Below are 27,487 nucleotides of genomic sequence, written 5' to 3'. Positions count from 1 at the left end.
CCTCTTTAAATTTTTTTTGCAGGATGGACTGTTGAAATAGGGAAGCATTGCAGACCTGGTCATACAACCCAGCTGGCCCACTCTCTGCTTTATTTATCTATTACTGGTTATTTAAATTGAACTTTTAATAACCTGCCAGCTGTTCTTCAGACACACATGGTGCATTGTTGCCATTCCAGAATCGTGTCTTTGAAATCCAGGCCATCGGTAACCTTCATCGAACAAAGAGGCGACCGAGAGGGTACAACTGCAGCAGGACATTTTGAAACCTGCTGCCCTCTAGCTTTGCTGGCTGGTGCTGTTTTTCTAGTTTATCATGGAGCCCACAATGGAGTATTGCTTGGCACAGGTTCTGCAGAAGGATGTTGGGAAGAGACTTCAGGTTGGCCAAGAACTGATAGACTATTTCTCAGATAAACAAAAATCTGCTGATCTTGAACATGATCAGACCATGCTGGATAAAATGGTTGATGGTCTTGCTACCTCGTGGGTCAATTCCAGCAATTATAAGGTAAGATTGATTTGCAGAGGTAGTATTATCAAGTACTTCAACTTTGACTAGTTAGCACAGACAACAAACAAAATATCTACCTTGACTGAACTGAATATTGTGCCTTTAAAGCAGAATACCCTTACAGTACTAGATTCGATCAGTGTTCCCTGTAGCTCACTGTCCTCATTCTTGAAGCACCCTGGATGCTTTGGGCAAATTCTAAAGCCACATGGAGAGCAAGTGGAGAACTTTACTGATATTGATTGTTTTTGATTTCTGGCAGCCTTGGATTAAGACGGATCCTCAGCATGATGTACGTTTAAATGATTAGATATTGGCTTTCTGAGCTTTTTCCAAACTATCTAGTCATAATAACATGTGTACAAAGATGCTTGGAAATTGTCTGTTTCTATAAAGAAGGCTTTGTACAAGGTAGTAATGAGAAACTCTAGGCTGCTGCCCAAAATGGTGCCCCTGGGTAGAGTTCTCCCCCTTCTCTATCTGGACACGTAATGCAGCTTGCTCTGTTCTGATACCATTCTTCTGAGCACTTTACCTACCCCCATTTTGCAGTTAGCGTTGTTGGCTGCTGCTGGTGATGTGGAGACGAATCATACAGTTAGGAGTGTTCTGTTGCTTTAACTTACTGAGAAAAGTTCCTTGAGGACCACTGGCAGCCAGGAGCAAGCTGAGCTGACTCCCAAAGCTACTACCAGTTCCACAGGGGCCCCTTGGCTCAGCTTGCTCCTAGGTTGCTTAAGTGTCCCATTCTACTCTGTGGGAAGCAGGAGCCCTTTTAGAGACAGTTTCTAGTGGTCTTTTTCTGACAGCTAAATTGTGAGAAATATGAAATGGGTGCCAGGGAATACTGTTGTATTTTCGCCAGTTAGAAATTCTGGGAAGAGTAGTTGGGGCAGGCTATATTAAGTACTCATGTTGTGCATTGGCTCCTGGCAGTAGTGCACCTGATGGTATTGCTTCGTTAAGTCTATGTAAAGCTATTTTAAATTGAGTCAGACTATCTCGCTTTGTACTGTCTGCCCTGGCAGTGGCTCTCTAATGATTCTCAACATGGCAAAAACGGAACACATTATGAGGGAAGGGAGTTGCAGCCTAGGACTGGCATAGGAATAGTATATCATCAATGGTCAGTTCTCACAATGGAGGGATGTGAGCAGTGGGGTCCCTCAGGGATCTTTGTTGGGACCGGTGCTTTTCAACCTGTTCATCAGTGACCTGGAGTTGGGGTTGAACAGCGAGGTGGCCAAGTTCGCAGATGACACCAAATAATTTAGGGTGGTTAAAACAAAATCAGACTGTGAAGAGCTCCAGAAGGATCTCTTCAAACTGGAGGAATGGGCATTAAAATGGCAAATGAGATTCAATGTGAGCAAGTGTAAAGTGATGCATATAGGCAAAAAAATCCCAACTTCACATATACACTGATGGGATCTGTGCTGGCAGCGACAGACCAAGAAAGGGATCTTGGGGTGGTAGTGGATAGCTTGATGAAGATGTCAACCCAGCTTGCGGCTGCTGTGAAAAAGGCAAATTCCATGCTGGCCATAATTAGACAAGGAATACAGAATAAAACTGCTGCTATCATACTGCCCTTGTACAAATCTGTGGTGAGACCACCCTTAGAATACTGTGTACAGTTCTGGTCAGCACACCTAAAAAAGGATATTGCAGAGCTTGAGAAGGTGCAGAAAAAGCACCAAAATGATCAGGGGGTTAGAGCAACTGCCCTATGAGGAGCAGTTAAAAGTCTTAGGGATGTTTAGCTTGGAAAGAAGGCTGCTGAGGGGAGACATGATAGAGGTCTATAAAATTATGCATGGTGTGGAGAGAGTGGACAGGGGGAAACTTTTCTCCCTCATAATACTAGAACGCAGGGTCATCTGCTGAAGCTGGAGGGTGAGAGATTCAAAACTGATAAAAGGAAGTACGTCATAGAATGCATAGTTAAATTGTGGAACTCCCTGTCCCAGGATATGGTGGTAGCTGCCAACTTGGAAGGCTTTAAGAGGGGAGGGGACATATTCATGGAGGAGAGGGCTATTCATGGCTACTACTAAAAATGGATAGTAGTCATGATGCATACCTATTCTCTCCAGGATCAGAGGAGCATGCCTGTTATATTAGGTGCTTTGGAACACAGGCAGGATAATGCTGCTGTAGTTTTGTTTGGGGGCTTCCTAGAGGCACCTGGTTGACCACTGCATGAACATACTGCTTGACTTGATGACCCTTGGTCTGATACAGCATGGCCTTTCTTATATTCTTTAAATGAAACAAAGTCCTCAAGGCCAGAGGAACTGCATCCAAGGGTACTAAAAGAACTTGCAGATGTAATTTCTGAGTCTCTGTCCATTATTTTGAGAAGTCTTGGAGATTAGGTAAGGTACCAGAAGATTGGAGGCAGGGGTTCCAGGTAACTACAGACCCATAAGCTTAACGTCTATACCTGGAAAAGTTTTAGAACAAATAATCAAACAGCCAGTCCTTGAGCATTTAGAAAGGATGGATCTGATTACTTAGAGCCAGCATTGGTTTCTCAAGAACAAGTCATGTCAAACTAATCTTATCTCCTTTTTTGAGAAAGTTACTACCTTGCTGGATCAGAACAATGCTGTAGACATAGTTTATCTTTATTTCGGTAAGGCTTTTGATAAGGTTCCCCATAATATTAATGTTGACAAATTGGTAAAATGTGGTTTAGATCCTATTATTGTTAGGTGGATCTGTAGTTGGTTGACAGATCGCATCGAAAGAGTGCTTGTTAATGGTTCCTCATCCACTTGGAGATAAGTGACTAGTGGAGTGTCTCAGGGATCTGTCCTGGGCCCTGTGTTGTTCAACATGTTTATAAAAGATTTGGATGAAGGAATAAAGGGGATGCTTATTAAATTTGCAGACAATACTAAATTGGGAGCGGTAGCAAATATAGTAGAAGTCAGAGCCAGGGTACAGGATGATCTTGACAGGCTGAAGAATTGGGCTAAAACTAATAAAATACATTTCAACAGAGAAAAATCAAATGCATAATTATAGGATGGGGGAGACTTGTTTGAGCAGTAGTGTGTGTGAAAAGGATCTTGGGGTCTTAGTAGACCAAACACTGAACATGAGTCAGCAGTGTGATGCGGTAGATAAAAAGGCAAATGCGATCTTGGGCTGTATCAACAGAAGTATAGTGATGGTATCGCTTTACTCTGTTGTGGTTAGACCTCATCTAGAGTATTGTGTTCAGTTTTGGGCACCACAATTTAAGAAGGATGTAGACAAGCTGGAACAAGTCCAGAGGAGAGCAACAAAGATGGTGAGGTGTCTGGAGACCAAGCCCTATGAGGAAAGGTTGAAGGAGCTGGGTATGTTTTGCCTGGAGAGGAGATGACTGAGAGGTGATATGATAACCATCTTCAAGTATTTGAAGGGTTGTCATATAGAGGATGGTGCTGAGTTGTTTTCTGTCACCCTAGAAGGTCAGAACAGAACCAATGGTTTGAAATTAAATCAAAAGAGTTTCTGTCTAAACATTAGGAAAAATTTTCTAACAGTTAGCGTGGTTCCTCAGCGGAACAGGCTTCCTCGGAAGGTGGTGGGCTCTCCTTCTTTGGAGGTTTTTAAGCAGAGGCTAGATGGCCATCTGTCAGCAATTCTGATTCTGTGAACTAAGGCAGATCATGAGAAGGAGGGCAGGAAGGTTTGCATCAATGTTTAGCTCTCATGGCCTTTTCTTGCATGCCCAGGTAGTGCCGATTGCCACTTTGGGGTCAGGAAGCAATTTTCCTCCAGGCCAGATTGGCCAGGAATATTGGAGGGGTTTTTTTTGCCATCTTCTGGGTGTGGAGTAGGGGTCACTGGGGGTGTGGGGGAGGATATAGTTTTGAATTTCCTGCATTGTGCAGGGGATTGGACTAGATGACCCTGGCGGTCCCTTTAAACTCTGTGATTCTATGATTCAGGAAAAGGACTTTCCCAATCCTACTACCTAGTACTACCCAAGATTCCTTTAACTGGAGATGTCAAGGGCTGAAGTTAGGAATTTGTTAGATCAAAGCATGTGTTCTGCCACTGAGCCTGCTCCCTTTCAGTTGTTAACTAAAAACGCAGTTCAGTGTTGTTGAGATTGAGTGGCATGATATACTATGCTATCTCGCTTTTTTGTGTGTGTGTGTTAACAGGAAGTATCAAATTACCTTGGTGTCTCTGCTGTGTATTCCCAGATTTTGTGCTGCTTTAGATTGCATTACAGGTGTTACAAGCATCCTCTGACTTGTCCCAATTAGAAAACACCAACTGTCCAGCCAAAGTTTTGAACTAACAAATCAAGGAAAGTATTCTTTTTTTCAGTGTGGAGGAAACCAATTATGCAACACCCGTAGAAGCTCAGAAGATATGACCACTGAAAAAATGGTAGCTTTAGGACTGGCTGTTGCTCATTGTGACCTCATTAACGAAATAACAGACTTGGATCTCTAAGTATTGGTCACTGCCATATGGGGACTATTTATAACTGGTTGGTTTTCTAATTCTTAGCAGCAAGTACAAAGTTGTTAGCAAATAGTTCATGTTGAAGTTTGAGCGAAGCCATAAATAGTCACTCTGAACGAAGCAACTCCTTTTCTGATTAGCAGTGTTAAAGTCATGGTTGGGAATTTTGACAAGACCATTGTGATACTTCATTTCTACTACACGAAAATAGAAAAGTTGGTACTCATTAATTTTGAAGTTATTTTCCTCGTAATAAAATTCTTGAAACTGAAGAGAATTCACTATAGATACTTCTTGAGTCACACTTATTCAGCTTTGTTAGGGAGGGGATAAGCAGTGTTGACAGACCCACATTCATAACATCCCTGCCTCATGAATACTCTGCTAGAGAAAAGAGTATTAGAATGTATTAGGTAAAGGTCCCTGTGCAAGCACCAGGTCATTCCTGACCCATGGGGTGACGTCACATCCCAACGTTTACTAGGCAGTCTAGGTTTACGGGGTGGTTTGCCAGTGCGTTCCCCAGTCATCTTCCCTTTACCCCCAGCAAGCTGGGTACTCATTTCACCAACCTCGGAAGGATGGAAGGCTGAGTCAACCTTGAGCCGGCTACTTGAAACCGACTTCCGTTGGGATCAAACTCAGGTCCTGAGCAGAGCTTTTGACTGCAGTACTGCAGCTTACCACTCTGCGCCACGGGGCTCTTACATTGTTGCATTAGAATGTATTAGAGACTAACTATATAAAGGGGAGCAACATCAAAAATAGAGTGATTCCAGATGAAAAGTTATGGGTAGTTCAGATTCTTCAGGTCCTGATGATAAACCCCTCAATTCACTGGTGTACCTGACTGGCTATGGTCACCATGACTGAGAGTATGTTAAAGGCCTGCGCTGTGTGACATGGAATTTGGTGCCAGGTTTGGTTTTTCACAGTGATTCCCTAAGCAAAGTTACAGCCTTTTGAGGGCCAAACTACATGAGATGGACATTCCTAAGTTCAGTACGGGTAAGTTCTGCCATTTTAGAGTGCATTCCCACCTTGGACCACCACAGTATGTGTGTGTGGGGGTGTGTGTGTGAGGGGGATCCTGTCTTCCCCCTGTCCTGTTTTTCCAATGCTCAATGGTTCTGTGGGGTGTGTTTACTAGAAAATGTCCTCCCATGCTGTTTCAGATCAAAAAATGGCATGGGCTTAGGCAGGATCCCCTCCTTGCCCTGCACCATAGTGGTCCTGACCATATTTGGGCTCCAGCAGTGCAGTTTACCAAGTTCCTGGGTGGAAACATTTTAAAATGGTGATGTATCCCCAGGGCGAACCCATATCCTGTAGTTTGGTCCAAAGTAAGCTGAAATCAGTGAGAGTAGAAGAGTGTTAATCAGGATGGCACTGTAAAACTCTTAAATTGGGAACTCTCTAGCCTTGGCATGTTGTGCTTGATGTTAGTTAGTGCCTAGGAACTTCACATTAGGTTTGAAACAAATACTGGTTGAATTCCTTGGAAAAGCTCATGGAAGGTGTTGGCTGAGTGGATTTTTTCTCACACCTCTCAGTTTCCTCATCAGCTTTTCAGGAAAAGCAGCAGAGTACTGAGGTCAAGGGAAGATCCACTCTACCAACTCCTTTCACAAGCTTTTCCATGTTGAGCCCTTTATTTAGGCTTTTAGAAAGTATCCCATTTTCTTCTACTGTGGAACATTATACATCTCGTATTGAGTGAAATCTGAGACAGATCTTATTGCTTTTATGACCTACGGAGTACTCAGAATGGCCAAAGGAAATAGAAAATCTTGCATGTGGCTTTCATTACTAAGGGTTGGTTGTTTTCCTGTGACCTATTCCGTCCCATTCTGGTAACATAAAACTACATAGAGTTGTCAACTGGCTGGAGAAAAATTATCTGTCCCTTTAATACACTTTAATGGCTGTTGCTTACCTTCATGCCATGAAAAGCTTCAACTGCCCATTTCCACACACTTTTTTTAAATGAACAGGATGGGGTTTTTCTCCAGGCTACCTGGCAACTTAAAACCACACAGGACTGCAGTATTGTATAGGGAAAATACCCCCTCCCTGTACTATTTCATGTTACTGACAACACTCATAGGAAAGAATAATAACATGCATAAATCTATTTCCATATTGTGCGGTATTGTGTGTTGCAGATGGTTTGTTTTGCCTTTGGTAATGAAGGGGTACAACAGATGGCTTGAGCTTTGTTTAAAGTGGGGTATGCATTGGAATAACTATAGCTGTTTAATGACTGATCACTATCAGAAGTACACATAAACACGTACATGTACTTTTGATAAAAGGAACTGAATGGTATCTTATGGTAGTTGTCATGAGGCCAAGGGAGGAAGACTTCTTATGGAAGCAATGCTGATACTGTAGTAGGACTTTGGTTGCCCAAGCTGGTAAGTAGGATTGTTAGACACTGCTATAAAGGACAGTCACTTTTTCCAGAGCATCACAGTATATATGGCAGATGCCCTGTTGTCCAGATTACCCTCATGGTAGGTACCCCAACTTCAGAGTCTAGTAACCCAGTTCATATAGGGACAGCTTGATACAGTTGGAGTTAGGAGATTTGTGGGTTTCTGACAGCTATGTCAGTATGATCTGTCAGATATGTCAGTATGATAACAACAGTTATGGCAGTGGTGAATCACTGCTTGCATATATGTTGTGTATGAGCATTTTATTGATTAAAAAACTAAACAAAACAAAACTTGTGCTGAATATCCCGGGCACTCTTAAATCCACATTAGTAACAAATGTATGCTGCTGCTGCCATAAGTGGAAGAATTAAGTGAGTTAATTCTTGCAGCCTTGCTTCCTTTTCTCTACCAATAGAATTGGCAAATGTTTTAAGTGGAAAAATGGGAGGCAAAAAATTCTTGATCACTTCCATCCACACTCCAGCTTGGCTGTGTATTCTGAAATAGCATCTCTCTGATGATGTCGGCACAGCTTTTTTGTTTTTGTGCCTGCATTTAGAACAAATATGCTGATGGGATTGGTGTCTTCTGCAGTCCTGACCTACATTTCCATTGTTTGCTATGGTGGTGAAATATGAGTAACGGTACATAGACCTTTTGACCTGAAAACCCAAGATCTTACTTTAGAATAGTATATACATTGTATATACTTGCACAAAGGCACTTTACATATTCAAGTTCTTTTCTTACTAAAAATTGGTGTTTGGAAGGATCCAGGAAGGAGTTGAGGTTGGGGAAATAATTGAACAGGAACTAGGAATTATGTGAACAGACAGGGAGCAGAGAGCAGGCAGGGGCATAGAAACAGCATCCTGTCTATCAAAGCCTTCCACTCCAGTAGATAGTTTCAGGTGTAGCTTCATTGTGAAACGATGGCTTGGATCCACTAGAAGATCTCCAGGCATGCTGAGGGTCCCTTGGCGCAAGGGGAAGTGTGGAAAAATGTAGCATATCCCAAGTCCTTTTTCTGCTTGCAGAAGATATTGTATAAGCAGTTTGGGGGCACTAGAAGGGAAACCGGCAGTCGCAGAAGGTCATGTGTAAGTAGAACTATGCTAAGTTTGTTTATGTTTCTGATTATATATCTCTGCATCCAAGCTGATGCTTTAGGTGGCAAATTTTGGGGTGGCTTCTGACTTCCTGCCTCCATCTCTACTTGCCATAAAACAAATAAGCAGTGAAATTAGCAACTTTCTTTTGTTTTTCGGTTTGTTTTTTAAATTTCTGTTGCATTGCAAGAACTGTATTATCCAGTCTCTTGATCATTTGTGGCTGGGTTGGCATTGTCCGTATGAGGAGTGCCATAGGAAGAGTAAGAGCAAAGCGAGTAGAGCTATAGCTGCCAGACAGTTTCAGAGTTAATACTGTTTGAATCTCACTGTTTGAATCTCACATAGCAAAGAGGGTTGTGTTTTAATTGCTGCTTGTGGAGGGTTGTGGGTGTAGAGGGAGAGTCAGGGCGGAAATATAAATCTTTAGTAACTTTCAACTATGCATAATAGATGAGGCTTCAGTAAGCAGGAAAACATGTGTTTAATAATGAGAGGGCCAGACAACGAAACCTTTCAGCTCATCCTAACAGCTGGCCAAAGTGTTACGAAATTCTTATTTGTAGACTTCTGAGGGAAGGGCATGGAGAAAATTTCTTGTGTGGAAATATTTATATCAATCCTGATCTGTTTTTCTGTGATTAATTTTGAGTCCTCAAGCCAAATGAAGAAAGCGTCCTTAAGTACAATGCTTTACCTCAGTTTATTGCAATATACAAGCTGGGGAGGAGGCAAGGTTGTAGCTGCTTCAAAATGTTCGGGGGAAAATGGAAGCTGTAAGAAAAATGAGTCTTTTCTCTCATCCCTTCCATCTGGAAAAAAACCTGGACACTTGGGAAAAATTTTAAATATATGCTACATTCACCTTCCCATCAAACCTAAGTTCTCTTTTGGTACTTTAAGGCTGTATTCCTCAGAATACTTTCCTGGGAGAAAGCCCCATTTAATTTAATGGTGCTTGCTTCTGAGTAAATCTGTTTAGGATTGTTCTCTAAAAACATGAAATATGAATGAGCACAATGGTCTTGGAGTATAACTCCATAAGGTGCCAGAGCTTTTTCAGGAAACATTTTTTCTGCATTTTGATACACTTGGGAGGGGAGGGTCCTTTACACCTCCAAAAAGCCATTTTCAGCAAAAAACACAAAAAATTACAATAACCAGAACAATATATCTGACACAGGAAAAGGTTGGTCTGCTATTAGATTGAGCATTATTGTCCCTTATTTCAGGTATCACGTGAAAAGATCTATTCCATGTTACACAATGCAGGTAGACACTCAGATGCTTCCATTAAAAAGCAATTATCAAAAGGGGAGTGGAAGAAGAGACAGACCCCCTTACCTTTGGACCTCTATAACTAAGAAGCTGAACTCTATTAAATAGTTCTTAATTGTGCTAGAAAGCAGCCTTTCCCCATAAACTGTCTTTTCTGCAAAGTAATTCAAATGTAAATTATTCCAATTAGCATGCATGCCAGTCACTTGTTTCAGATATTATCACAAAAGCCTTTTAGACCAACAAACTTTAATTCAAAGACAATAGCCTGGCCGGCATTCATCTGGACATGCTGTTAACACTCTTTGTTATTAGTCACTGTAAAGAGATATAAACAAAGGAGCAGGAACTGGCCCAAAGTCAAGTACAGTAGAGCACATCATTATTCCATAATTTCCCATTTTCAAGATTCTTTATATAGGACACATATTTAAGATCACTTGTGGATCAGTTACCTTTCTGTTCTTCTTGTCAATGCACGCTTTTGAGGCGCACTCATATTTTAATCGTTGTTAGAGACGCTTCATGGGGAATGCCCAGACAAAGAACTTGAGTGGGAAACGGGTCACATTTGTTGTATCTCATCCTTCCTCTAGGGAGCTCAGGTGTGATCCTACAAGTGGAATTAGCTTTCAAGCCATGCTGGATGATAAAAAAGCATACTTATAACCAATATTTCTGAGTTCAGAAGGAAGAAAATTGTGCATCTCTCTCCCACAGTAAGATGAAAGGGCTATGCTCCTGTAAATACCACATAGATGTACAGACGTTCCTTAGGGTTGGTTAAATACTCACCAGAAGCAGGGGAGGGGTGTTACTAAGACTGGGTCTTGTTTTACACTGGACTATCAAAAGATAAATAGTTCATCCAAAGTTAACTGGCTAGCCTCAATAAGATGTGTGTGGCCCCAAATCTTGGGTATCACTCATGGGAGAGGTAAACAAGGTACATTTTACCATGGTAGTACAGGAGAAACACTTATTACTACTACTCCAATTTGGATTACATTGATATGGCACTTAGTGTGTCAACTAAAATGTACGTGCAGTATTGTCAATGTAAGGACTACCATGTTTTTCGTGTGCTGTTGTCTTGTAAGGGGCTTGTTTGTTGTGTTTGGTGTCAGACATTTATCAACAGTTGGTTTTTGTGTTTTCAATTGAATGGTTTCTATTTTTTGCTAATTCTTCCCAAAAGGTCAAGTATACAATCCGAGACTAGCCCTGTGCCCACTGGAGTCATTTTATCCAAGGTACAGATAGAACTGCTATGATTATGGCCAAAATATATATTTCCTTTCCTTTCCCTGCACATTTTTTGTACTATCAGCCTGGTGAAGAGTTAATGGAGATATAAAAACCTTGCATACTATGGAGTGTTATTCCCCCCCTTAATAAAAGGCATTACACTTCTTTTGTGTTTATTAGAGTGTGTTGCCATCTGATCCCAAACGTTAAACAAAGGTAAGTGAGAATGACTAAAAAGAGCATGTTTTCCTTTGAAAGGATACAGTTGGACTATGTTGCCATTCTTTTTTAAAAATGCAGCGCTTGCCTTCTGATTTAATAGGAAATTGCACAGGACTGACTCCAGAATTGTTTTCAATAAAGACATTGCAGCACTGTTAGAAATTATGGACTGTAATAAAAGCAGGAGCAAAAAGAAGCCAGTGTGTGAGGTTTCTTTGCTGAAGTTTTGTATGCTGCATGTTGAAAACATTCTGAAATTCTTACAGTGCAATCTTAAATAGAATTATCCATTGGCTTAGAAGGATATAACTGTGTTTCATCTTCGGTTTCGTGCAGCCCCACATTGGGACTGTGCCTGTGTGCAGGCCTGCTGCCGGAAAAGACTTCTAGCTACTAGCCACAAGGGGGTGCCCACGCCCAGAGCTAGCTAGACGTTTCCCCGCCCAAACGTCACGTGCTCCGGGGAGGCACCACCCCTTCCTCTTTGCCGCCGCCGAGATCAGACGTGTTATTCTTTTCCTAGCCGTTGTATTCATACAATCGTGAGTGTATGGGTAGTTTGACTTGGGGCTGACTTATTTATTTATTTATTTATTTATTTATTTAAGAAATGTGTTGGGTGCAGCACCAAGATGCCCCACTCCAACTAGTACGAGAGCTGCTTGCTATGCCTGGGTGAGGGCCACAATGTGGCGGCCTGCAAGATCTGCCAAAAATTCACTAACAAAGCCAGGGGTGATAGAGAAGCTAGACTCAAGGTCAAACTGTGGAAAAGAGCCCTCTCTTCCTCTCTCCCCCAGTTGGTTCCTGGGACCACATGTTTACCATCCACGTCGAGATCTGTTACAGTCTCGGTTCCCTCCGCAGTTTCTGTGGTCTCTTTAGGGGCTCTCTTGGTTCCAACCGATCCACGACTTTCCCAACCCACTCCTCCACTTACCAGAACAGAGGAAGGTTCGGTGTCATCAAGAGCGACTTCTTCACATAAGCGCCATTCGTTGGACAAGAGGCACTCCACCGAGGGTCCTTCATCCAAAAAGTGCAAACAGAAGCTAAAGCACATTGAGCCCTCTGATCCGAAGCCAGCTCCACCTGCTGGTTCCGGCAAGCCGCAGAGTCCGCCTGAGATGCCATCCTTAGGTTCTGCCTCTCCAACCTCCTTCTCTGAAGGTGAGCTGGAACCCCAACTGGCACAGTTCAGCTCAGAGCCTCCTTTTGACACTCGGGAGTTTCCTCCCTGGCAACAACCACTGGAGCCCCCCTTTTCCTATGTCGCGGCAGAACAGAGTCAGGACTGGATTGAGTTCTGCCAGTCGCGCCAGCTCGACTTGGCGGGCAGGCGTATGGAGCAGCCAGTTCTTCCACCTAACCCGGTTCCTGTGACATCCTTCGGTTCTGTGCTGCCTTTCCCATCCACCTCCGCCCAGTTCAGTTCTGATCAAGAGGAGGAAGAGGTCGATCATTTGATCTACAGCTCAAAGTAGATCAGAACCATCACCTGATGACAAAGTTGCCGACCCGGGCTCTAGGTCTCCCACAGAAGATTCTAAGCTCCACGTAGAGCAAATGCTTAGGATCGCTCAGACTTTGGAGCTCAAGGTATCCACCTCCCATGATAAACCTCAATACAAGATCCTAAACCGTCTTTACCCTGACTCACCATCCTTTGTGTCTTTCCCGCTGCTGGAGGGACTTTCTAACCTGGCCCTTCCAATCTGGAAAAAGCCAGCCTCTGCCACTGCTTCGCCAAAGAAATTAGAAAACCTCTATCGCATCAAACAAGAATTGGCAGAATTCCTATCTCTGCACCCCCCACCCTCCTCCATTGTGGCTACGGAATTGCAGGCTAGGCAGAGATTTGGCCAGCACTCGACTCCTGACAGAGAGAGTCGTCGGATCGACACCCTCCGAAGGAAGGTCTATACTTCGTCTTCCCTAAACTCTATAGGATTGCAAACTAACAAGTTATCATGGCAGGATACCAGCTTCATCTTTGGGAGAAGCTTAGCCCAATCCTAGACACCTTTACTGAGGATTCCAGGAATCAGACCCAACAGATTCAAGCTGAGGCCCTCAAGGTCTCCAAACAGGGAATTGCAGCCGGCAAACACGCGGCAGAGACCTCTGCCAGAGGGATTGCCACTGCTGTCACTATCAGAAGACACTCCTGGTTGTGTAACTTTGGTCTGTCAGTAGACATCCGGTCCCAGGTGGAGGATCTGCCTTTCGAAGGCTTCACCCTCTTTTCCACCAAGACTACTGAGTTTCTCACCAATATCAAGAAGAACAAGCAAATGGCCAAGTCACTGAGGGTAATACCCTCACAGCAACAGCAACCCAGGGACAGATTTGGGCAATGCCAGCATGGCTTTGCCACCCCGTTCTTCAGGGGCCAGCATCAATATCTCCCCCAGTATCCTCCCAGACAAGCTGGTTATCTGTCCAGTTATCAACAGTCCTTCAAGAAGACTAAGCCTCCTCACAGGCCCAGGTCCAACCCCACTCCACAACCTACTAAGGATAGTCAGCAGCAAGGCCCATGCTTTTGACTGTCCCTGCTGGCACCCACCGAGTCTACTCTGATTTTAGATAGGCTTTCCCGATATTTTTCTGAGTGGGCCTGGATCTGTTCAGATTCATGGATGCTTAGGATTGTTAGATTCATTTACAGCCTAGAGTTTAAGAGTGTTCCTACCTGTTCTCCTCCCAATTTGGCTAGAGACAATCTCTTCCCAGAACTCACCTCTCAGTTTGGTGAGTTGTTATGAAAGGGTGCAGTTCAGCAAGTGCCCCATGATACCCGCTATTGGGGGTTTTTCTCCAGAGTTTTTGTAGTTGATAAGAAGGATGGTGGTCACAAGCCCATCCTTGACTTGAGAGATTTAAATAAATTTCGTTTATTCATAAATTCAGGATGGTTTCTTTGCCTTTTTGTGATTGAGCTCCTTGCCCCAGATACCTGGATGGCTGTTCTCGACATGAAGGACACCTGCTTTCACATTGCTGTCTATGCCGCTCACAGGAAGTACCTGTGCTTTAGACAGCCCCCCCCCCACAATTTTTCAGTATAATCTGCTCCCCTTTGGCCTGGCAACAGTACCGAAGGTTTTCACCAAGTGCATGGCCATAGTGGTGGCACATTTTTGCACTTTGGGTTGTACTATTTTCCCCTACCTAGATGACTGGTTGCTGTCTGCCTAGTCTCAGGATCTCCTATTGTCACAGATAGACTTGGTCATCTCTACCTGCCTCAGGTTGGGGTTAGTCATCAATTGGGATAAATCCAAACTATTTCCTTCACATCGGGTTCAGTTTGTGTGTGCCATACTGGACTCCTGTAAGGGGAGGGGTTTTTTCTGCCTCCTGACAGGTTGCACACATTAAGTTTGTCCGTAGAAACTATTCAGCATAACCGTTATCAAGCCGTGGGTTTTATTCAAAGAGTACTAGGCCTTATGGTGGTTAGTCGGTTCTAACCTAAACTATGGGGTGCCCTTTGGCTATTGGTCCCCTCATCACACCCTCACCACAGATGCCTCATTACTGGGTTGGGGGGCTCATTGCCTGGGCAACATGGTTCAGGGGGTCTGGGACACAACATTTCCCCTGCCTTACATTAATGTGCTCGAGCTGTGTGCTATCAGATTGGCCGTTATCTCATTTTCAGATATGTTGCAGGGTTCCCGTATTTTGGTCCAAACGGACAACACTACCGGCATGTTCTATTTGAACAAACAGGGCAGCATGGGCTCCAGATCTCTTTGCCAGGAAGCATCGGTCCTTTGCCAGGTGGCCATAGACCACGGGATGTCCCTCAGGGCTATTCACATTGTAGGAGTTCAGAACACCCTTGCAGATCAGATCAGTTGTTTCCATCCAGACCAACCATGAATGGGCTATGCAAGAAAAGTTCCTGGCCCGTCTATTCCTAGCATGGGGCATTCCTCAAATAGACCTATTCGCAATGCTTGAAAACAGCAAAGCTCCCCAGTTTTGTTCCCTTTCGGGGTGCGACCCATGCTCCCGAGGGGACGCTTTTCAACTGCAATGGAAGGGATCCCTTTTTTATGCGTTCCCTCTCTTCCTCCTGCTCCAGAGGGTAGCAGGGAAAATTTGTTCCGACAACACCGATTGTATCCTTATTACCCCCTTTTGGCCCAGATAGCTTTGGTTTTTGGAGCTCCTTTGCAGGGCAAGCAACAAGTTCCAACAGTTACCCCTCAGATCGGACCTACTAGTTTGGAACGGTCTTTTCCATCACAACGTCTCTCGCCTTCACCTGACGGCGTGGCGACTCCATCCCCAAACTTAGCTTTGTCACAACAGGTTAAGGAGATTCTCTTGCAAGCCAGGAAGCTGTCAACACAATATTCTTACAGGAATAAGTGGGACCGTTTTGAAAGATGGCTAGCCCCAGAGCCCTTTTCCCCTTTTCCTGGCCATTCCCATTAGTGTTAGAATATCTCTTTCAGTTGGCCTGGGAGAGCCTGTCGGTGTTCTCAGTCAGGTAACACCTGGCTGCTATTTCAGCCTACCACGACCCCGTGGAGGGATCTTCCTTGTTCTCTCATGCATTAGTAAAGCGTTTTCTTAAGGGATTGAACAGCATCTACCTGCTGAACCCTAGGTTGGTTCTGCAGTAGTCTATAACCCTGGTTCTGTCACAGCTTCTGAAGGCTCCTTTTGAGCCCTTACTTTCATGTGACCTGGCATCCCTGTCACATAAGGTCGCATTCTTAGTGGCGGTCACTTCTACCAGAAGGTTGAGTGAACTTGCCGCCCTTAGAGTCGACCCCCCCGTATTTGAATTTTTTCAATGAGAGGGTTGTTCTACATCCCAGCCTTCCTTCCCAAGGTGGGTGGTCTCTAGCTTTCACCTGGCGCAGGATATTACCCTCCCAGTTTTCTTTCCAGACTCTAGTTCGGAGGCCGAAAGGGCTTTACACTCCCTGGATGTTCGTAGGGCCCTTCTTTATGTAAATAGAACAAGACAATTTAGGAGAGACAAGAGAGTGTTTATTTGTTATGCGGGACCTAACAAGGGTAAGGCAGCCTCATCTCAGACTATCGCCAGATGGGTTGTGGCTGTGGTACTTTCTTCTTATAAATGTGCAGGTAAACCATCCCTGTTGGAGGTCAAGGCGCATTCGCTCCGTGCGCAAGGGTCTTCGGCTGCCTTCCACTAGACTCTAGAGAGTCCCTTTAGCAGACATTTGCAGAGCAGCTACATGGTCCAGTGGGGACACTTTCATCCGTCATTATGCCTTGGACCTGCAATCCAGAAGGGAAGTGGAGGTCAGTGGAGCCGTTCTACACTCGTTCCAGTAAGGTCGCCACCCACCTCCTATAACGTGCTTGTTATAATTCCAATGTGTGGGGCTGCACGAAACCGAAGATGAATACTCAGTTGCATTTACCTGTAACTGTTGTTCATCAAGGTCTTCGTGCAGACACACATTCCCTCCCTCCTGCCCCGCGGTTGGCTCCTTAGCTTATGGTCTTCCAGGTTTGGTCTGACAGCGGCAGTCAGAAACTGAGGGGAAGGGGTGGCGCCTCCCCGGAGCATGTGATGTTTGGGCAGGAAAACATCTAGCTAGCTTCAGGCGTAGTCCCAATGTGTGTCTGCACGAAGACCTCGATGAACAACAGTCACAGGTAAACGCAACTGAGTTTTAGGATTGAATTGCTAGTTTATTTGTTTTTATAAATAATCAAGTTGATAGAAAACAAAAATGTAAACGCCCCCACCCTGTCATTTCTCCAAGTGCTGACTTTCAGAGAGATGTGGTTTGTCTGCTTGTTCTCAATTTGTATCTTTTTTTTTTTGCTTTAAGTGGTGGTATTCTCATTATCACAGTTCATTGAACTTCCAAAATGCACACCTAATGATAGGAAGGGCACTCCTTTTTCCTTCCCAGCTCCTGTCCATCCTGTCCACCACTAAATACTTTTTCATCTGCATAGCTAATACAGTAATTTGTCAGTTTGTGTTCGCCCTGTCTGCAGCTGATGAATTAGATTACAATTGAGAATGAGTTCATAGATGCAGTTGGAATACCTTCCCCCCCACTTGTCAAAACAGATTGGTTTGCTTCATTTAGGTAGCAATACATTCTTAGTGGATAGATGACTTGAGTGTTCCTCACTGTAAGTAGAATGGAAACCAGTCTTTAAAATGTCAAGGTTTTGCAATTAGGAGCAGCATGGGAAACCATGTTTAAATGAACCTGTTGGCCACAACGGTGTATAGTATACTGTGAATTTTACTTGAGGAAGATGCAAGATGGCAAGGAAGGCAGATGCTAATACATGAATTTTACTAGCTAGTTGAATTCAGAAGTAACCCTCCTGTGTTTATTTTTAACCTACTTGAAAATGGCATGCTTCCAGCTGTTGCAACAATTATTATTTTTCTGTATTTGTATGCTGTATTTCTCTGTGTCTAACCTCTTGCTTTTCTTATTGCAGTTGAAAATTAATAAGCATCAGCTCTGGCACATCTCAGACTGAGGCTTCCTTTTACTTTAATCTTGCATCAAAGGCTGGAATGAAAATGTTTTTTTTTGACATGTTTAATTTTTGCAGTGTGCTAAGGAAGTGTGTGTATTTATGCATGTGTATGTGCATGTATTATGTAAATGTTCAACATGAAAAAATCAGCAAGGATATGATTGGCATATGTCAGCTAGAGGGATACCTGGAAAAAACTAGACCCTTCCAATGGCCCTCAGTTGAGGCAGACATATCTCTAATAAAATATCTCTAATAATATGGTCGATATTTTTGTCTGAATTACACAGTGCTTCAAGGGATGCAAACAAAACAATGGACAGTTTCAGAGATGGCTGCACATAAACAATATGTTTAGTAAAGCAAATTAAGAGACTAAGGATTCAAGTCCAATGGACTCCAGCTCCTGATTCCTGAGAATAGCTGGAGGGAATAGGGATTGAACCAGGGGCTTTAATTTCAAAGTTTGTGAATGTCCCTTCATAGAATCATAGAGTTGGAAGGGCCATACAGGCCATCTATTCCAACCCCCTGCTCAATGCAGGATCAGCCTAGAGCAGTGGTTCCCAACCTTTTTCGAGTCGTGACCCCCTTTTACAATTGCCAAGTAACCTGCGACCCCCGCCACATTTGCATAATAAAGCCATAAATGACATTTTCAATAGGATAAAGAAAACACAATACAAATAGATTTTTCAGAATATAATTCCTACATAATATTTAATTAATTAATTTTCATTAAATAATTAATTAATATTTAATGTGATGGTTGTGCTTGCATCTGGGTAACCAGCTTCAAAATTCGTGGCTGAGTGTTTGTTAAAGCTAACCTCACGTCATCCTCAACATTTAGTCTGTTTCTTGTCTTTGTTTTGATATGAAGAAGCGTTGATAATCCACTTTCGCAGAGATATGTAGAGGCAAATGGAATTAAAACTCGAAAGGCGAGCATGGTGACATTTTTATGCTTTGGGCTGGTTTTACCTGATTACATTAGGGCAGGGGTGGGGAACCTTTTTCCTGCCAAGGGCCATTTGCACATTTATAACATCATTCGGGGGCCATACCGGGCATTGATCTCCCGGCGTGGGGGGGGGGAGGAGGCTAGGGTTGCCAGGTCTCCAGCCACCACCTGGAGGTTTGCAAACCTAGCAGAGGCTATGCAGGGGAGGGAGAGAAGGAAAGAAGGGAAGGAAAGGAAGGAAAGAAATGAAGAAAAGGGAAAAAAGGAAGGAAGGAAAGAAAGAAAGGGAAAGAAGGAAAGGAAGTAAGAAAGGAAAGAAGGGAAGGAAGGAAAGAAAGAAGGAAAAGAAAAAAGGAAGGAAAGAGGGAGGGAGGCTCCCCCCCCCACACACACACGCACTCGCTCGCCAGCGGCCCGGGGATCTTGAGCACGCACACACATACACGGGGTGGGCCGGGGGGGGACCTCCGGACGCAGTGCGGCAAGTGCTGTGGGAATGGAGCACGGGGAGGGCTGGGGGTGGGGGACCCTCGGGCGGCAGCGTGGCAAGTGCACAGGCCAGGGGAATGGAGCACGGGGAGGGCTGGGGGGGACCCTCGGGCGGCTTCAAGGGGGACCGCCCTCTTCTCCTCCGAGACCTGAATGGGCCGAGCCAGGGGAGCTTCCTCGGCCTACCACACATCCCGCCATGTCATCCGCCTGGTGCAGGCGCGACCGCTCCCAGGGCAGGCCCGCCAGCTGGGCAGCGGGGCTACAGCTGGTGTGGGGCGGTGCGCCACTGCATCTCTGCAGCCCGGCTCCTTCCGGCTGTCGGTGGGCCGGTTCCTCACCTCTCTGCTTGGGGTCTTCCCTACCCTCGCGGACAGATCAGGGTTACGGGGCGTCTGGGTTAGTTCTGGATAGCCCGGGATGGGGGCTGTCCCAGGACAGTGGCGGTGACCCCCCAGAAAACACATCGTGACCCCCTTGGGGGTCACGACCCACAGGTTGGGAACCACTGGCCTAGAGCATCCCTGACAAATGTTTGTCCAGCCTCTGCTTAAAGACTGCCAGTGAGTGTCATGTCAGTGTGCACCAACTCATGAAAGCATACATGTTGCATGATCTGTTCTGGGAAAGGCAAACTGATTGCAGCTTTATCAAATCTTGCATAGAAGCGACTCGGTTGGATGTTCTCAACAGAGGAATTTGTAGCTGTGAAGAGCCACAGTAACTGGTATCCTCTCTGTGGCTTTTTTATTTCTAAAGAAAAGGGAGGGGGAAGGCAAACTACATAGTCACATGCACAGTAAAGCTCCTGACCTCAATATGTCATCGATTCTTTTTCAAAAAACAAAACAAAACCCAACAACAAAAACATTATGTGTTTGCTTACAATACCCTACAATTCTCGCTATAAGACCGTTCAGCTGGCTTGCATCACAAATGCTCTTTCAAGTGCCATGCATCTTTGATGCCTGATCAAAGGAAAAGCAAATAAAATTTTCTTCAGAAGGACAGTGCTAATAAAAAGTAAAGCTGGTGATTGTAACATCTGTCTTGATGTAAGTTGATATGTTATGGGTGGGGAAACCTGTCTCTGGAAGGGAGCTTAGACTCTTGAAAGTTTATACCATGAAACTCTTCTTGGTCTCTAAGGTGCTACTGGACTCGAATCTAACCTACTTCAGACCAACATGGCTACCCTCTGAAACTATATAGATAAACAGTTACTATATTTACATATGTGGGGTGGAAAGTTTGCCATAGAAAAATACACCATCAGTGAATTTTCTGTCCCACATCACTGATGACAGCTGCTGGGACTGGGGCTCAAATCTGCACTCCAAAATCCATGGTCTCAACTGGCACCTTCATCCTGAACATCTGTCTAATTGTACTTTTAGACTGTAGGCTGTACATGTTTAAAAATTTGTACGGTTTTATTTCACTTTTCGGATATTTAGGTCTTGTCACTGTTGTCTTATCTATTCTGACTTGCTTTCCAGAGTCTGAGAGATAGGCATAAATCATTCTGCACATTCTTCCTTTGTTGCCCCTAATGTCTGGAACTCTGCCCCAGGTCACATTCTGCCCCATCTCTTTCTCTGTTCCCAACTAAACTGCTCTGTAAAGCCTGTGGCTTAACCCCTTAGTATACATACTCAAAGAAAGAGTAAACTGTGTCTTCAATAAGTTTGCAACTGTTCATCTTGTTCACATCTCCCTAATATCGCAGGCTTCAGCTTTAGACTGCAGGTGATTTGGAGCAGGGAGGTGTCTTCTGCATTCGGTAATCTATAATCCCACATGCAGCCTATATGTTATTTTATACTTAACTCATAAATGAAGCTGGCATATCAAAGTCAAAATTGTCTGCTCACTGGCAGTGGCTGTTCAGGTTCTGGAGTAGTGGTCACATGCAGCCTGGTCTTTTTAACTGGAGATGCTGAGGATTGAACCTGGGACCCTTTGCGTATGAAGCAGATGCTCTACTGCTGAGCCATGGGTCCCACCCATCTTGCTATTATCTTGATGATGGACTTTTATGTGATTTCTGGTATCCTTGCACCTTGTTACTCTGTTAGCTGCCTTGAGTCCAAGGAGATAAGGTGGGATATACAATATTTTAAATAAATGAGTGATTGCAATAAAGAACATTATTTGACAAAAAGATTGAATTCATTGTATATTATGAAACCATCTTGGCTTGGAAAGGGCTGCTATTAAGGTCATGACCATAGCATTTTGGGGAGGGGGCACTGAGTTAGAGTCAGCCACTGTACTTGGCTAAGTGGCAGGGTAGATGTGAATTAAATTGATTTGATTTAAAACAAAATTTAAATCACTAGTCAGCAAGGCCAGATTTAAATAATGGTTTTCTATACACTTTTACATCCTGCTGCCATTATAGATTTTCTCCTCCAGAGAGAAAATATAGTTTTCAGGCTATACACACAAATATCCCAAGACTTGTGGAGGATTCTGCTCACAAGATTTCATTTTCATTTTTACAGCTTGCCCCTCCCTCCTCATACTTAGCAGCTTCTGGAGATCTGTTCCACTCCAAACAATCTTCTATTCATTGAACTTCTTGAAATTTAGCACTTCAGCTGGATGCAAAGTTTTGGACATGAAATAGATATGCAGAACTGGGAGCACCCCTGGTCTAAAGTGATAAAATTCACTGCTAGCCAGAGCTTGAGAGAAAATTGGTACAAGATGCTCTATTGATAGTACTTCACACCAAAAGACATTAGTGAAATGAATAACAGATGGAAGATGCTGGAAATGTAAAGAAGCTGAAGGTACATTCTTCCACTGCTGCTGGTCCTGTAATAAAATAAAGAAATTTTGGATCAATGTACATCAAGAAATTCAAAAAATAATGACAATTAATTTTTCATTAGATCCAAAAATAATGCTTTTAGGAATCCTACTATCAACAATCAATAAATGTAAGACAGAATTGTTCAGATATATAACAGCTGCAAGAGTGCTGATTGCTTTTAAGTGGAAATCAGAAGGAATACCATCAATACATAACTGGCTAGAAATATGCAGTGATGGCCAAGCTGACAAATATCATTTTCTGTTTTATGTATTTTGTTTTATGTAATTTTTAATAATAAAAATTTAAAAAGAAATTTAGCACTTAAGGGGTAAGGAGTTGATTCTGTGTACATAGATTTGCAAAGGAGCAATGGGATTCACATCTTTTTCTCGACTCTGTTTATTTTATAACATCTTTGCTGTGAAGGAGAGGTATGTTATCTCTGCAGACACAAATTCACAGTTTTGAGAACTGCAAAACCAAGCATCTGTGTTAATATCTTCTAGATAGAAAAATTGTCCAAAATCTTACAAAAACCTCTGGATGAGGATGACATTGTGAATGGATTAATGGCATTCATTTACCAAAAAAAATTAAACATTGCATCAGTATACAGCCTCATGCTACATAATTAAAAACTAATCCTTATTTCATGATGGATAACCTTTGAACTATAATGAATCTTAAATAGAAAACTCTTTTAGATATATTTTTCTTCAAAAAAAAACATTTTATTTTAAATCTGATTTCAATTAAAAAATCTGATTTTAATTTTTTGTAATCATTGATTTTTATTCACCCAACTAAGTGGGAGCCTTTTTTTCTCTTCCACTGGAGGATGGCTTCACACTTAGTTCAGCTGATTTAGTTGCTGGGTCCCAACCCATTCTTTATTGTGGCGTGGCTATAGAAAGGGCTACAGCTGACATTGGTCCTTGGGGAATTTTCTCAATTTCCACCATGCCTATCGCTGTCAAGTAGGCCATTTCAGAAAGATTCAAAGTTGGTGGGGATCAGGCATGCAGTGTTGCAGTGAACTGGTGTGGAGTATTAGAGGAAGCAGTGGCAGACTGGCCATTTAACTCACAGGGAAATTTCCCAGTGGGCCACTGCCCTTGAGAGCCACTGGTGGCCAGGAGCAAGCATAACCAAGTTCTGGCTACTCTATCAGAACCTCAGGGGCCACTTGGCTCAAACACCTAAACATACTTTTGTAAAATTATCTACATAGAATCTCATCATTTGTCCTAATATATCTTAACAGTTTAAAGATTAGAATTTGAGTAAATTATACAGATTACATTGTTGTCTGTATTTTCATTGCAGAGCACAGAAACGTTTCCTCCCAATAAGATTTTAAGAGTCTTCTGCTCAGATAACAGTTCTTTATCAGTTAACATAGGTTCCAATAAATCCAAGTGTGCCTGTATATAAAATCTACAGATTTACATTTTTCAAGTTAATAAGAGCTGCATGACAACCCCCCTCCTTTCTACTACTATGTCCCCTTAATTGTTTTGTTTTTTTTTTTGCTGAGGGAGAGGGATCACTTACTTGCTTCGATTATAGTTTTTGTCCAAATACCAGAGCGTCCTTGCATTGCCAGTGACACGATGACATCACCTCCGTCGAGCACCGGAAGTGATGTTGTTATGTCACTGCCAACACCGGCCTAGGCTTCTGTTCACTGCCAATAAAGTTCCACCACCCGCTGACTGCGACTGTCCTTAGAAACACTTCCCCTGTGTTTGGGAATTTTAGTCCCCAAAATTCCAAAACTGCTGAAAAGATAAATCTTGGAAGTAGAAGCAGTTACAGCAAGCAAGGTGGTAACATGCAGTCTACCTTTACAGCACTGATTGGCATGGAACCCAGATTCTTTTTAGCATTTCCCCAGTGTTGTCTGCCAAACTTTGGTGCCCCTTCAAAGACTTAGTCCATTAAATGGGCAAAAAGGCAGTGTTGTGGGCCTATTATCTATTCTTAGATATATCTGAAAATAGAGAAGAACCTGACAACAACCTTGATGAGTTAGATTGGAGTCATTAGGTGGACTTAGGTGATTGCATAGAGCATCAGGGTGGGGGAGCCAAAAGAGGCTCAGGGAGGTCCCAGTCGAGGCCATATCAGCCACAGCAAGTAGCAGCCCTGAGCAGCACTACCAGCTTCAGCACTGCACAACCAGCGGTGGCACTGGAGGGCCATGGCCTGCTCTCCCAGCCTTCCTTTCCCCAAGAGAGGGAGGAATGCCCACCAGGCAGCCATGGTGGGGGGTGCCTGGGTTGCAGTGGTTCTGTAGGTGTCGGGGAAGGCACCAGAAACCCTGAGTCAGTTAAAGGAGTATAATGGAATTTCCAACTCAGTGAAGGACAGGAGTTCCCCCTATGGCCCAAGGTAATGATATTCTCAGTGCCTGGGTTTTATGTGGAGGTGCTGGGAAAATTCGCTGTCCTCAGACGTGTAGAATGTCTAGCAATTTTGACAAAGTGGGATAAAATGTAAATTTAGGGAAAACTGAAATATATACAATACGTATCCAGCTACACTTATTTTATTGCTTTTATGCTGTTAAAGCAGTAAAATAAGTGTAGCTGGATAAGTATTGATATATTTAAATTTTCCCCAAATTTCCATTTTATCCCACTTTGTCAAATGTCATTTTAAATGTGTGTGAGTGGTGTCAAGTCAGCGCTGATTTACGGCGACCCCATAGGGTTTTCAAGGCAAGAGAACATTTGGAGATGGTTGCCATTGCTTGCCTCTGCGTGGGCTGAGAGAGTTCTGAGAGAACTGTGACTGGCCCAAGGTTACCCAGCAAGCTTCATGTGGAGGAGTGGGAATCAAACCCAGTTCTCTGGACTAAAGTCCACTGCTCTTAACCACTACACCACACTGGCGCTCATCATTTTAAATACAGGATTTAAAATGGTACTATTTGGCATATTCATGAAATTTTAAAGCTTAAATTTTCTGCAAATAAAACGGCAAATATAGCAAGGACTAAAGATAGAGAAATGCAAGCTGTTGCATTTCTAGGCCTTCATGACAGTTCAATCCTAATCACAGTTACACCCTTCTATGTCCATTGAAGATTGGTTTAGAAGGGTTGTACTTCTGGAGAGCCATTGTGGTATAGCACCTAGAGCAGTGATGGCGAACCTTTTAGAGACCGAGTGCCCAAACTGCAACCCAAAACCCACTTATTTATCGCAAAGTGCCAACACGGCAATTTAAGCTGAATACTGAGGTTTCCTCCCAGCTCGGCAAGGGGGGCCGGCGGGGAGTCCAGGGAAGAGCCCTTCAAAGCCCCCGCCGCCCAGGGAAGAGGGGAAGTCCAGGGAAGGGGGGGGGCTTTGAAGGGCTCTGTGCTCCCTTCAAAGCCCCTGTCACCCCCGCGCGTGCCCACAGAGAGGGCTCGGCGTGCCGGACTTGGCACACGTGCCATAGGTTCGCCAACACGGACCTAGAGTGTTGGACTAGAATCTTGGAGATCCAGGTTTGAACGCCCACCTTGCTATGGATGTTGTTGGGTGACGTTGGGATCGTCACAAACTCTCCACCTAATGTACCTCACAGGGTGGTTGTTAGGATAAAATGGAGAAGAGGAGGAAGATGCAAACTGCCCGGGTCCTGTTGGGGAGAAAGGCAGAGTGTAAATGAAGTAACTAACTGGTAACTAACTTTAGGATTTCACTGTATGCTACCTGAACATATGTATCTTAGTTTTTGACATTTGAGAGGTTAGAAAATCAAACTGAAAAACATGTATTTTGCAGTAAAGAAAAGAGTGTGCTGTTTGGACCAAACCAGTCTTGTACAGTCATAGTCAAGCTAACAGTCAGAGTGGGTAAACTTTATAACATTAGAAATACTGAACTCTTTAATAATGTATTATAATACACTTTATAGCATATTAATTGCGGACAAAATTAGCCATTTTAAATCAAATAAATGTTTAAAAGTATGTTGTATGTTTTTGTAGTATATATAAGAATTATTGTTCTTTAATGTACATTGTTTTACACAAAAATATTCATACCACCCATTCTGAATGAGGAAAAACTTGTTTTTTAAAAAACAAAACTTTTCAGCAGGGTGTATTGGTTAAGTGTGGAGGACTCTAATCTGGAGAACTGGGTTTGATTCCCCACTCCTCCACATGAAGCCTGCTAGGTGACACTGGGCCAGTCACAGTTCTCTCAGAACTCTCTCAGCCACACCCTACCTCACAAGGTGTCTGTTGTGGGGAGTGGAAGAGAAGGTGAGTGTAAGCCGGTTCGAGACTCCTTTCAGTAGAGAAAACCAGGGTATAAAAAACCAACTCCTCCTCCTCTTCCTCCTCACATTCCAAAAGAGAAAAGATTCATAAAAGATTCCCCCCCGTGCCGATCCAAATTTCCAATTTGTCATTTTTTTAACCCTCATGTAGTTTTAAGAGCCCCGTGGCACAGAGTGGTAAGCTGCAGTACTGCAGTCCAAGCTCTGCTCACGACCTGAGTTTGATCCCGACAGAAGTTGGTTTCAGGTAGCCGGCTCAAGGTTGACTCAGCCTTCCATCCTTCCGAGGTCGGTAAAAGGAGGACCCAGCTTGCTGGGGGTAAAGGGAAGATGACTGAGGAAGACACTGGCAAACCACCCCGTAAACATAGTCTGCCTAGTAAACGTTGGGATGTGACGTCACCCCATGGGTCAGGAATGACCCGGTGCTTGCACAGGGGATCTTTACCTTACCGTGTAGTTTTGCCACTCATGTTCAGTGGAAGTGAGTGCAACCACAATGTAGTCTTGTTTGCTGTACTGGACAGAGAAGCAGATAAGAGAAGCTCCCCTGGACATAAACAGCCCTGCTGCTAAGAACTCCAGTCTAAATGTACTGTGGGAAAGAAGTCACAAAAGCAGTGGGACCTGGTGTGGATGACATCTAGAGCAACTTGCTAGCCACTGCTGACCCCCATCCCCTAGATCAACTGTACAGTCCAGCTTGGTATATAATTTCTATCCTGTCTCTTGGCCCAAAGCAGGTTTTCATGGTGCTTACATTGTAAAAAATAATATTGAACATAGAGCCCGGTCTGGCTGAGGATTGAGGGCGGGCCAGAAATCAAATAAATACAAAACAAAACAAGAAACAAGCACTAAACCAGCAATAAAAATTAAAGAGCAAGCCAGCAGATAATCAGTAAAAAGTAAAGTGGCATAAATATTGCAGTTACTCAAAGGTCTTGTTCAACAGAGAAGTTTATCATACCCTTCGTGAGTTAGCCTGTACATAGTGAAGTAGTTAATAATATTTTAAAATCCCCTTGCAGTTGTAAACAGTGTGTGTAAGAGGTTAACTGAAAATAGGTTAGCGAAGGATTTACTACAGCAGTATGTTGTTTAAATTCTTCATGCTACGATATTAGACAGAAG

At 43.5% G+C, this 27,487-nt stretch overlaps 1 protein-coding gene across 8 annotated transcripts in view; it reads left to right on the top strand.

Moving 5' to 3' along the window:
* Nucleotides 1-27,487, top strand: part of CLASP1 (cytoplasmic linker associated protein 1) — a 266,876-nt gene that overhangs the window by 27,573 nt on the left and 211,816 nt on the right. For all 8 annotated transcript variants that reach the window (XM_056861271.1, XM_056861272.1, XM_056861270.1 and 5 more), the window contains exon 2: nucleotides 23-511. In XM_056861271.1, the coding sequence (XP_056717249.1) occupies nucleotides 317-511 (195 nt within the window). In that variant the 5' untranslated portion in view covers nucleotides 23-316. The remainder of the gene's footprint in view (nucleotides 1-22; nucleotides 512-27,487) is intronic.

The sequence above is a fragment of the Euleptes europaea genome, chromosome 15, assembly GCF_029931775.1.
Source record: "Euleptes europaea isolate rEulEur1 chromosome 15, rEulEur1.hap1, whole genome shotgun sequence".
NCBI lineage: Eukaryota > Metazoa > Chordata > Lepidosauria > Squamata > Sphaerodactylidae > Euleptes > Euleptes europaea.
Note: the sequence above shows the minus strand (reverse complement) of the source record. Positions and strands in the feature narration are given on the sequence as shown.